At 38.2% G+C, this 13,240-nt stretch overlaps 1 protein-coding gene across 1 annotated transcript; it reads right to left on the bottom strand.

Annotated features, from left to right (window-relative positions):
* Positions 1–9,794: 9,794 nt before the first annotated feature.
* LOC130232780 (macrophage mannose receptor 1-like) lies at positions 9,795–12,706 on the bottom strand. Its single transcript, XM_056462761.1, has 3 exons — positions 12,670–12,706; positions 12,221–12,577; positions 9,795–10,153 (listed from the first exon to the last, which is right to left on the bottom strand). Exons 1-3 carry the CDS (start codon positions 12,704–12,706, stop codon positions 9,795–9,797), a joined length of 753 nt encoding a protein of 250 aa, XP_056318736.1.
* Between the last annotated feature and the right edge of the window lie 534 nt (positions 12,707–13,240).

Below are 13,240 nucleotides of genomic sequence, written 5' to 3'. Positions count from 1 at the left end.
TTCTTTGGGATGGGGATGATGGTGGAGCGTTTGAGGCAGGAGGGCACTTCACACAGCTCCAGTGATCTGTTGAAGATCAGGGTGAAGATGGGGGCCAGTTGGTCAGCACAGGATTTTAAACAGGCTGGTGTTATAAAATCTGGGCCTGGTGCTTTTTTCCTCTTCTGTTTCTGGAAGACCTGGCGCACCTCCTCTTTACTGAACTGTAGGGCAGGTATGAAGGGGCGGGGGGTGGTGGAGGGGTTATTGGTAGCGTGAAGAGCAGTTCAGAGTGGGTGTGGGGGGTTTTCTCAAACCGGCAGTAAAACTCATTCAGGTCGTTGGTTGTTTTGTTTATCAGAGCACCAATGGCAGGGCGGGCAGAGCATTTCTGACACTTCTCAATAGGTTTGTGTTTTAAAAACCATTTCCAATTTAGAACCGGTTCCAAATTTCAAAGAACCGGGTTTTCTATAAGATGCAGACATTTCAGTTTTTCCTTGGATTCAAGCAAGAGAGCATATTTTTGGTGCAAGTAATAAACTCTTGATAAACAGAGAGAAAACAGTGAAATATAACTTTTAACAGTTGTATCTGTACTGTATTTCTGACATAGCAAATTATTATCTCTTCCCTTTATCTTATATGCTTAAAACTATGTGATTTATTTTATTTTTGCTCTCATGTCATTTAATACAAGATATATCCAGCTGCAGAACCGCAGAACCACACACGTTTCAGGCACACACAATCTAGCACACACGATTTAGGCAAACCATATATGGTAACTTAACTCCTCAGCATTATCGCCACCTATTGAATTTCACAAATATGGTTTCCCATTTCAGTCATAATTATTATATCGTAACGATCATTTTAACATCTCTGCAGTTTCTGAGCTCAAATTATGTAAATAAGAATAACTGGTTAAAGACACTTATGACTTAATTCACATGTCCACATACACAAAGAAAGCATAATAGACCGTCTAATTGGAGGATTAAGTGTAATAAACTAATTCTGAATCTTAATATTATCATACTTGGTTAAAATCACTTTGTTGTAAAATATAAAAAGCAAACAATAATGTGTCACATTAAAATGAATTACTATAGTTAATCATTAAAACAATATATAATATAGCTATAAACTGATTATCTTAACTGATTATCTGATTATAAACTAATATATTTTACTAAACTGTCACAGCTGTTAGTTATATATATATATTTACTTATTATTATTATTATTTTTTGATTAATTATTAATAGTTAATTTGTTTCTATTGCTACATTTTGGTTTAAAAACAACATGTTGCTTACTATAAATTAACCCTACTACAGTATTTAATGTGGGAAATCATCAATTAAAAAGTTATTAGAAAATTAAGCAAATACACACTATTAAATCGCTTGAGTAAAATATTAATATAGTGTTATACATTTATTACATGTAAAATGCATTATTGCCAATATTAACTTGCTATTATTTCCTTCATTATAAATGAATCCATTATGTAAATTAAACCTGTCCAATTTAGATCGTTCAGCAAGGCCAGCAAACGAGTATCTGCTATATTGACTCTTGTCAGATAATAATGACTGATCATCTATGATGACTGATAGAAATCTGTTCAGTCTATCATATTGAATGGAGATCGGAAACAGCGCTTCCCATTTGCCCGTCTTGATCGAAATATTTGTGAAATAAAGTAAAGTAAACACTATTGTATATTGTGTACAATATTTATTAACCATATTTATCAAAATATATCGATGACGATGTCCAAGAAGATGTATATAACATTAACATCTGTCGTAACCATATATGGTTTGCCTAGATTGTGTGTGCCAGATTGTGTGTGCCTAGAACGTGTGTGATTCTGCAGGCCTGCAGCTGGATATTATTGTTTAATACAGCTCTTTGTTTGCCATATTTTAGCTGTGTTTCTGTACTTTAGAAGTGTGCTCATTTGAATGTGGTCAAGAGTCGAGTCTGTGTGCCTTATAATGAAGTATTTTTAGCCGCTTCACAGGAAAAATCCACCTCAACATTTCTTTCCTGAGAAAGAGTGCACCAGTATGCTTGTAGCTCCCCTTTGTCATCCATAAACAAGACACTGAGGGTGTCTCAATGGGTTCTTTTTTCTTTCTTTTGCTCATGAAGAGCACCATTAAACTTTAGTTGCATATCACCATGAAACTACACAAAGAAACAACAAAATCAATAAATGCAACTAATATAGAGAAGACAAGTTTCATTAAATTATGTGTTGTACAGCTAAAGAAGCTTCCCTAAGTGATTTGCCAAAACTCTTTAAATACCCATTAGATATAGTACGATGTTTCTACTCATTATTTGCTTTACATAGTTTTTATTGTGATTAAAGAGATCATCTTTAAGACAGGACTTTCAGTATAAAATTTGTAAAAAAAAAAAAAATAAAATAAAAGTATACTAAAATAAAAGAAACAAAGGTTTATGAACACCTCATGTACAGGAGAAGAGGTGAATGAGTTGGCAGAGAAGCTGACTTACACTTGCTCTGAGAAATGCTGTTGTTGTCAAACATTGTTTACTTCCCTTAATCAGTTTAATGATGAAGAGATTGATCCAATAAGACCATTGATAGAAAGTTTTTGAGGAAATGTCATGTTGCCTTGTAAAAGTATTTTGTAGTTTATTTTGATACCATGTAAAATTGAGGTATTTGGTATTTTATTTAAAAACCCATTTCAGTATAATTTTTCCCATCACTCTTGATCCTTCTTGACCATAGTGAGGCTTTGACTCTGTTGATCACTCACTTTTACTGTCTCAAGTGTAATCTGTGCATTACTTAGACTAGACTAAAGTGGTTCAACTCATGCCTCTCAAGCCTCATGCGGTTTGTCTCCAAAACTGACTCAATCAATTTTGGTGTACCCCAGGGATTAATCTTAAGTCCATTACTTTTCTCAATGTGCATTTCACCTCTTGGTTATCTCCTTAGAAATCTTGGCCTTAACTACAGCCTATATGCAGATGACACTCCGGTGTACGCTTAATCAAAAACTGTTGACCTTTCAACTGTAAAATGTTTTGAAAGTTTATCTATGAAAACAAAAATGAACGTTCCAAAATGTTTTTGTCTTAACGGTGCTTTTTGGTTCAACACAATAAAAGTCAACCCTTTAGCTCTAAATTTAAATGGCACTGTATTAGAATTACAATATTAGGGTTATTTTTGACAATCACTTAACTTTGGCCTGCTTGTTCAGAATACTGTTAAAACTTCATTTTGCCATCTCAGGGCTCCCTGTTAGATTTTGTTGATTTAAAAAAAATCAAGGGCTCACATATAAGCCCTTGCATGGTCTGGCATTTCAGAATCGCTCAGAAATTTTAACTGCGTACTCTCCTAGGCATAATCTCCATTCATCGTGTTCTGGTCTTCTGGACTTGTCTGCATTCTGGATAACATGGTGTGTACCCCCTTTCTCCAAATCTCTGGAACTCACTCCTCCTAAATTAGCTGTGCAGTTTAAAGTATCCTTGAAACTCAAAAATAACATTTCTGTTATTAATTACTAAACTTTGCTGTGTCTTTGGAACACAAATACAAATGTTTTAGATCTGAGGTGGCCAACCCTGGTTCTGGAGATCTACCTTCCTGCAGATTTCAGTTGCAACCCATATCAAACACACCTGCCTGTAATTACCTGCCTGTAATTATCAAGTGCTGTTCAGGTCCTAGTTAATTGGTTCAGATGAGTTTGTTCGGTGTTGGAGCTAAACTCTGCAGGAAAGTACATCTCCAGAAACAGGGTTGAGCACCCCGGTTTTAGATTAAATCTCAGAGCTCCCCCATCCTCTATAGCAGGGGTCACCAATCTCGGTCCTGGAGGGCCGGTGTCCCTGCAGGATTTAGCTCCAACTTGCCTCAACACACCTGCCTGATTGTTTCAAGTATACCTAGTAAGACTTTGATTAGCTTGTTCAGGTGTGTTTGATTAGGGTTGGAGCTAAAATCTGCAGGACACCGGCCCTTCAGGAACAAGTTTGGTGATCCCTGCTCTATTGCAGGGGTGTCCACACTTGGTCCTGAAGGGCCAGTGTCCTGGAGAGTTTAGCTCTAACCCTAATCAAACACTCCTGAACTAGCTAATCAAGCTGTTACTAGATATACTAGAAACTTCCGGGCAGGTGTGTTGAAGCAAGTTGGAGCTAAACTCAGCAGGACGCTGGCCCTCCAGGACTGAGTTTGGACACCCCTGCTCTATAGACAACAAGGTTTCAGACTTGTTCAAAGTTAAAAAATTTCCCCAAAACATTCTCAAACCAGACCGCATGGTTGCTCAGTGGTTAGCACTGTCGCCTCCCAGCAAGAAGGTTGCTGGATTGACTTCTGGCTGGACCTGGTGGCATTTCTGTGTGGAGTTTGCATTTTCTCCCCATTTTTGCATGGATTTTCTTAAGAGAATTTCAGTTTGGGTGAGAATTATTAACAGAATTTTCATTTTTGAGTGAACTATCCCTTTACCTGGAGTAACAAATTGTGTTTACTTCAATGATCATAAAACAGCTAACATGCGATGCTGAAAAATGTTGCAAATATTGAAACCCTATTGTGCATCAATAATGGCTAATAAATAATCCAGCTTAGCTTAAATTTGAGGATAGTGATTGGCTAAATTGTATGTGTACATCTTTAAATACGCTGACAGAGATTGGATTAACTGCAACCCAGACACGACTCAACTCAATTCACCTTTATTTGTATAGCGCTTTTACAATGTAGATTGTGTCAAAGCAGCTTCACATAAAAGGTCACAGTAAATAGGAACAGTGTAGTTCAGTTTGTAGTGTTTAAGTTCAGTTCAGTTGAGCTCAGTTCAGTGTGGTTTAATAATCACTACTGAGAGTCCAAATATTGAAGAGCAAATCCAACGATGCGCAGCTCTACAGATCCCAAACCATGCAAGCCAGTGGCGACAGCGGAGAGGGAAAAAAACTTCACTAATGGCAGAAGTGAAGAAAAAAAACCTTGAGAGAAACCAGGCTCAGTTGGGCACGATCATTTTAATTTCTCCGCTGGCCAAACGTCTTGTGCAGAGCTGCAGTCTCAGTGGCGGAGGCTGGAAGCTAGCCTCAGCGAAGACTCGTCTGTCCCTGGAGCGTCACAGGAATCAGTCTCATGTTATCCACTCCTCCATGACCACCACAGTAGCTGCTCAGGATACAGCCAGGTCCAGGATATGGAAACTTTGGGATCATCTCGTCGTTGGTCTTGGATCGTGTGTCTGATTTCCGCATGGCAACAGAGGATGAATAAATGTAAAGAAAACATCCATTTTGTGATGAATTATTATTTTATTGGTAAAGAAAATCATACAATACTTTAACATCATGACATTAATGTGACGAAATATAATAAACTATATTATCTATAGTAAAATTGACGAATATAGTGTCATTGTATTACAGCAAATCCTTAATGAAAGGAGATCTTAAGAATCACTTTTTATAAACCACCAATAAAGATGTTACTAAAGAAAGTCGCTACACCATCAGAAAACCAAGATCCCATGAAATAATCTAACATTACACAGCTTGTGCTTTGCTTAGTTTTTTTAGTAGTCTATATAATTTATGCCACATTATTGAATTAAACAGACATTGGATTAAACAGTTTGGTACATGCATCTTAAACGTGACATCAGGTTAAATGTTCACTTTTGTAGAGTTTTTTTTCTGCGTTTTGTCTGACGTCTCAGACCATTTGAATAGTGCAACAACTGACCTGTTTGAATTTTGCAATGATTTATGCATAACCAGGTACCGAACATGTGACTGCCTCCGACCTTTTTTGTTAAGCCACTGTCACACTACACATTTCGCCCCATGGACATCCATGCAAATGCAGCAGACTGGAAATGCAAGCTTGCGCGACAAATTTTGCATGTCGCTACATTCGAATGTCCAAGCTAGGTGAACTCTGCAAAATTGCACCACCAATAAAAGATCAAAACATGACCTTTCGTTACAGAAATTTAAAATATGGAGCTATCGCTTGCTTTATCTATGTCTAATCAATGTTTAATGCTATTCCTATCACAGTGCCGTACGACAGAATTGTGCATGCTCCAACTCTAGTGTGATCGTGCCTCTACTCTTTGATGCTGGCATGCAATCTGCTGTGTCTTCTGATGTAACCCTATGAGACTTTGCAGGTGTCCTTACACACATACCAGTCTCAGAAGAGGAAACCGTAAAATGAAAGAATTTTATACACGAAGGGCATATCTCAGGAGGGGTCGACAAATGCCTGCTTGCATTTACAAAACATGTTATGCTGGACTACTGTACAACCTCGGGCAATAAAGTATATTCTGATTTGGCATGGTGTCTAGGGAGAGGGAACTGAGCTCAGAAAGACATCCTAACTCGTGTATGGCCAGGCATACACTGTGCTACTTCTTTGCAATGTCCATGCAATTTTAACATGGTACCAACCTGGCATTCCCAAACTTGGTATGGAATTTCATGCGATGTAAAGGAAAAACTCACGACTCACATGCTCACACTATACAGTCCAATTACTTAGCAGTGGCTTGACTAAACATTTTGTGTATGGAAATCAATCGTAACACCTGCTTCTTCTTTTTAATGGTGGTTGCAAAACCAGATTATGGAGTGTGAAGCTCAGATGTGAAGGAAGAAAAAAAGAAAGTATCAGATCTGTATCTCACAAATATAATAACAGAATATCATACGTACTTTCATATGCACTCTTTTTTGTGAAGCTGCTTTGGAATGGCAATTATTGTGAAAATAAACTTGAATTGTACAGTACTATTTAACAAACAACGGCTCAAACTAAATAATTTTTTAACATATCATAACCAGCAAAAGAATCCAAAATGCCAAGAGATGGGGAGCCCAACAACATAATAAACAACAACCAAACAAACCTAAAGCAGGTTGGAACTCCCCACTCCAAACAAATATCAAAAGGGAAGTATAAAGGAGAACACAACAATAAAGCCGTCAAAAACTGGTGGCTAGGAGGAATGCGGGAACGCAAGAAGTCCGTTTCCATGCATTTTAAAAGGCACCACCAAATCAACCAATAGAAAACTGAAAAGGGGAAAAAAGACAAACGATCAATTGAAAGTACTAATATGTTATGGGCAGGAGTGAACGCCACATGTAACACCTCCACCCCTAAAATGGTAACTGGTATCCGAAACAAAAACAATGCATAAATAAAACACCACCCATCACCATATAGTAATACGTGACATTATATCGGCCAGCACATTTATCCTTACCAGCAACATGTTTCATATTCAAGTTAAAAGCTTGGACAAACAAAGCCCTTCACAACAAACCTTGGTTAGAATTACGCATTTTATGAATAAAGATGAGAGGGTTGTGATCAGTGTAGACAATAATTGGATAGGATGAAGAGCCAATATATACTTCAAAGTTGTTGAGGGCCAAAACTAGCACCAGAGCTTCCTTTTCAAATGTTGAGTATGCTTTTTGATGTTCTTGGAATTTTTTTTTTTTTAAGTAGCACACTGGGTGCTCAACTCCAAGCTGATCCTGCAATGGCACACCACATCGCTAGCAACAACAGCCAATTTGAATGAACGGTCGTACACTAGCGCAGCCAAGACGGGTGTATGCATTAAAAGGGATTTAAGTGACTCAAAAGAATGTTGACATTCCGGTGTCCATTTAAAAACGATTTAGGACTTAATAGGTCTGTGAGAGGAAACTACTTACGAAAAGTTTTTACAAAAACTACGATAAAATCCTGCCATTCCCAGAAAGTGCTGTAACTTGTGGTGTATCGAAGGAACTGGGAAGGACGAGATAGCCTCAATCTTGGCATGTACTGGCTTAACCATGCCACTATCCACAATCTTACCCAAGTAGACAACCGTTGCTTTTACAAAATCAGATTTGGTCAAATTAATCGTTAAACTGGCCTCAGTCATTTCTTAAAAACCTGTGTTAACTGATTGATATGTTCTTGCCAAGTTGTTGAATGAACAACAATGTCATCTAGATACACCTCACATCCTGACACTCTCCCCTGAACACGCAGTTAACTGTTGTAACATGTTTAATGTCACTATTATTATTTTCTAATTTATTTTAGTTTATTTTTTGCATCGTGTATTGTTTGACATGCTAAAACCATTATGTTGTAATATTGCTTCCGACCTCCTAGGTTGATTTGTACCCTTATAAAGAGCCACTTACCATAGAGTAAGAATATTGAGGAATCATTGCATCACTCTCAAGTGCTCTTAACGATAAGTGGTCACTGACTTTTTTTCAGAAAGACTACTTAGTTTCTGACTTTGAAATGCCTTGTTTATTTTTGTTGTGATTTTTTTTGATGATAAAACAATACACGTGTTAAATAAAGAGTTTACACTTGCTATAATTTGTTTCATGAGTGTTTATTCAGTCAGACAACTTTCTGTAGAACCCCCTTAGAGTAATACCAATTCAAGGAGAAGAGGTGTTGCACTGTATACTGTAAAAAGGCATCTTAAAAAGGTGTAACAAAAGCGAAATTTCCTTGGCAAGTGGCGTAAATGGCACCTGCCAATTACCTTTAAGAAGGACTAACTTGTCACAAATACAGCCGACCCCTACATGGTCAACACAGTCTTCCATACAAGGAAGAGTGTGACAGTCGGGTTTTGTGACACTGTTAACCCTTCTAAAGTCTGTGCAGAAATGGTCAGATCCATTAGACTTTATAGCCAAAGACAGGGCGAGCTCCATGGGCTAATATTAGGTTCTGCAATACCTTGTGTCAACATGTAATTGACTTGATTTTGTAATTGACATTCTAATGTTCTATCGTTCCGTAAAGAAAGTTTGGTATCAAAAGAAAACAAATTATAAAGAGAAGCGGACGAGCCCCCAATTATGTTACTGTCCCTAATTTAAATACGACTCGTGATCCTGTGACAATTTAACATGAATAAACAATGGCCAAAGTGCTCAAGCTAAATAATTTTTTAACATAACATAACCAGCAAATCAATCCAAAATGCCAAGAGATGAAGAGCCCAACAACATAATAAACAACAACCAAACAAACCTAAAGCAGGTTGGCCACCCCCACTCCAAACAAATATCCGAAGGGAAGTATTAAGGAAACACAACAATAAAGCCGTCAAAAACTGTGGTGCTATGCAGGAATGAGGGGACGTGAGAAGTTTGTTTCCATCCATTTTAAAGGCCTGACGCCACCAAATCAACCAATAGACAACCGAAAAGGGAAAAAAGACAAACAAGATTAATTGAAAGTAATAATTATAGGCAGGAGTGAGCGCCACATGTAACATGCTTGTTTTTTCATTTTATAAGGGTTTAGTCTTATTCATTCATTCATTTAATTACTTTTCAGCTTAATCCCTTTATTAATTCAGGGTCACCACAGCGGACTGAACCGCCAACTTATCCAGCACGTTTTTACACAGCGGATGCCCTTCCAGCCGCAACCCATCTCTGGGAAACATCCACACACACTCATTCACACATACACTCATACACTACGGACAATTTAGCCTACCCAATTCACCTGAACTGCATGTCTTGTCTTGAGGACATGCAAACTCCACACAAAAATGCCAACTGACCCAGCCGAGGCTCAAACCAGCGACCTTCTTGCTGTGAGGTGAGATTGCTACCCACCTTGTTACTTTTATCAATAAAAGACTAATTCAGTTCCTTTGAAATATTGAAGCAGTAATAAATTTAACATTCTTACTTTTAAACTAACATCCTCAGGTCTTTCAATCCTAGTACTTAGTGCAGATGAAGTTGAGTTGGTCAGTTTCAGGACGGCTAATCCAAAACTGACCTTGTCCAGACTGAACTGCTCCAGATCTCACTGTGGGTTCACAAATCTCTGATGTTCCATTCCCTCGAGCCCAGTTCTGATAGTACACGGTCTCTCCACTCACCCAGAACCAGATGCCCAAAATGTGGGAGAATCGTAAACCCAACCACACCGCCTCAGTAGACGCCAGTTTAACCACGTTCATCACACGACGCTGCATCTCCACTGACTGAACCGAGACCAGATCCACATGATGCTGTCTGCAGTATCTCAGAGCTTCAGACCACGACAGATTCTGCTGGATCACAATCAGTTTATCTGGACACAAAACAAAGCAGAAACTAGAGAGAGACTGATCAAAAACAACATGCAGAACAAACACTGACTACGTTTACAAGGACATCAGTAATCTAATTGCATACTCCACATGCCTTAATTCGATTTCTCTTTAGTTCGATTATGACCTTAATGTGATTAAATTAATCAGAAATTGCTGTTTACATGGTAGACTCTTAATCAGAGTATAATCTGATTAATTGCATTAAAGGGCTTTTCAAGCTGTTTGGACAAACATATGTGCATGTATGGTGTATAGACCGTCATATTGGGGATTTAGCTTAGCTTTACTTCATCAGCACAGCCGCGTGTCAGAACAATTATAAAGGAAAACGCTTCAGTCCCGGTTTGTGGACGTTAAATCAGGTTTATTTTGTACATTAACATAACAAATATCCATACAGCAGTGGATATTACCAGTATCATGTCACATTTGCGTGCAAAAAGAGTGCAAAGCTAAACGGGCGCTCTGTCTGTCTGTCTCTGTGTGTGTCTACTGCATTGTGTGTGTGTGTGCACGTGAACTTTGTGTGACTCTGCGATGCAACTGCACAATAAATACTCATTGGTAAAGTTCTTACTGTAGTATTTCTCACAAACGCTACGTGAGATCTGCTTCCTTTAAGTCTGTCAGTTGTCTGACGCAGCCGAGGGAGGAGATTAAGGCATGCAGAAAGGCACGTAGAAACGGTGGGCGGGGAGGACTAGCCTTAAAGGAGCAGTACACCAAAACCTCCACCCAGTGAAAAAATGTATAAATAGGAATTTAATAAAAGGTATAATAAAAAACCTGAGCTGTGTTTTGAGCTGAAACTTTACAGACACATTCTGGAGACGCAAAACACTTATATTAAATCTGAAAAAAGGGCTAACCTAGGTGCCCTTTAAAATCTAATTATTGGTGTCCATGTAAACGTAGTCACTGTGGAGGAATTTGTCATGTCAGACATGTAGAGTCAACTTTAAGAGATCTGGAGCTGATGATGGATTGAGTGTGTTTGGAGGATCTGCTCACCTTCATGACACACAAAAGGATACTGCCAGTCACAAGGAACATCTGCCCATTGTCCCTGAGTGTTCTCCTTTAGCACTGTACAGTTTTCATGACCTCCACTATTATTTGGTTCATCAGCAGCCCAGTATCTGAATGAGGAGTTGCTCTGATCTGACCACTGCCATGTGTCTCTGAACAGACCGATCCAGATTTTAGATCCAGATGAGTTTGTGTCATTAATGAACTTCTTCAGCTGTTGACTCTCATTCTGGTTCCTCACACTGACCAGATCAATGTGATTCTGTCTGCAGTATCTCTGAGCGTCTCTCCAGTTTATTGACTGATTGACAATCATCAGTCCTCTGCTCACTTTAGGAAAATGATATAGAAAACATTAATAAATCAAGTTAACATTATTCTTACATTGATGTGGAGTTTGTTTGTGAACAGAAGCAAATGACTGTATTACAGAAAATTTGTGGTGTATTTTTTGTAATGTTTATGAATATTACTATGAGATTTGAGGTCATTACACCCCATTCACTAAGGGCGTCAGCATCAATGCTTCTCATTCACTTTGAATGGGTGATGTCAAGCATTGGCGAACTGAATTGTGGGTCCTTCGGCACTGCTTTAGCAGCGTTGCTCGCTGCAGAAGTTGGGAATTTCTCAACTTTTCAAGCACCGACAGAAGCATCAGCCAATCAGATCACTTTATGAAAATACCCCAGCTCACACAGTAGCTGATTGCGGACTAATTTCATTGGCTGGCACTGCCATGATGATCGCATCAGCCCCGACTTCAGACATGCCCTCGATCAAGTGTTGATGCTGAAGCTCCATGTGAATGCAGGGTAAAAGTTGAAAGAACACAATTCAACCTCTTTTTCAGTTCAATCTCTCTAAACAATGGGTTATTTCAGATGTAAAATATTATTAAGTATTCTTTTGCATTTATTTTACACTCATGTATAATGCTTACTCCTGTCACATTTAATTTGCATTTTAATCCTCTTTACTTAATGAACGTTTGTTACTGTAGGGGTTGTACTCACTGTTATAGCAGATGAAGGATGGGATGGTGGTACTACATGGCCAAACATACCATAGTCCACCTGTTATATAAGCACAATTATTACTGCTGACTGGTTGTCTAGAATACCACTTCAGAAACCGTGTAGGATCACCTGAAGACCAATGCCAATTATAAACACTCGTCTTCTGAAGACCAATCCAGACACGTCCATTATTCACTTTCACACTCTTCATCAGCTGGTTCATGTCGTTCATGTTGTCAGTGGTGGCCAGATCTGTGTAATTCTCTCTGCAGTATCTCTGAGCTTCAGTCCAGGTCTTGTTCTCATTTATAAAGTGATACTGACGCTGAACACATTCAGATATGGAGCAGAGAGCTGTGAAAGAGACACTTTGCTTTAATTATTTTCATTACAGAGTCAAACCTAATGAGACTATAAACCATAAATAAAACTACAAACACACTCACCAATGAGGAGAAGAGGGAAATATAGAGTTTGAGCCATTTCTGTTGAAGAAATTAACATTGACAATACATTTTAGCTTTGTAACAAGATTTATAATCATTAGCATTACTATGTCTTAAGTGTGTTTGTGTTTAAATAATGTAGATGTGTGTGTTCTTACCTCAGAGCTGGTGTCTTTCTGTCTTCAGTCTGATGTTTCTGTCTGCAGCTTCAGACTGTGTGATTATTCTACATCTGCACTCATCCGTCATTCAGCACGTCACATTATTTGTTTATTACTCTAAACAAAAGGCCTTTTCATTTTTCTTCCTCATTCACATGTTTTTGCATAAGTCCTCTCTGTGTAATTATGTACTTTTTTGCAAGTGTGTTTATTTAAGTGTGGTAGAAGTCTGTATGTTTCATAATTCATATTTCCTTAACGGCTTGTAAGGGCCCATCTATTTTTCCTATGACGGAACTAACAGCATGGGTGAAGGTTAAATGCATGTAAGCCTTTTAGCACATGTGAAAAGAAATATTTTTATTCATTAAGATTTATTTTAATTTGTTTCCAACTCCGAATTTTAATCT

The sequence above is a fragment of the Danio aesculapii genome, chromosome 7 (assembly GCF_903798145.1).
Source record: "Danio aesculapii chromosome 7, fDanAes4.1, whole genome shotgun sequence".
NCBI classification, from domain to species: Eukaryota; Metazoa; Chordata; class Actinopteri; order Cypriniformes; family Danionidae; genus Danio; species Danio aesculapii.
Note: the sequence above shows the minus strand (reverse complement) of the source record. Positions and strands in the feature narration are given on the sequence as shown.

Excerpts from the sequence above, each read along its gene's own strand:
- LOC130232780 (XM_056462761.1), bottom strand. The coding sequence starts at position 12,706 with ATGGCTCAAACTCTATATTTCCCTCTTCTCCTCATTG. Across the intron at positions 12,578-12,669 it reads TTTCCCTCTTCTCCTCATTG|CTCTCTGCTCCATATCTGAA; the intron begins GTGAGTGTGTTT and ends TCTCTTTCACAG. Across the intron at positions 10,154-12,220 it reads ATCCTTCATCTGCTATAACA|ATAAACTGATTGTGATCCAG; the intron begins GTGAGTACAACC and ends TTTTGTGTCCAG.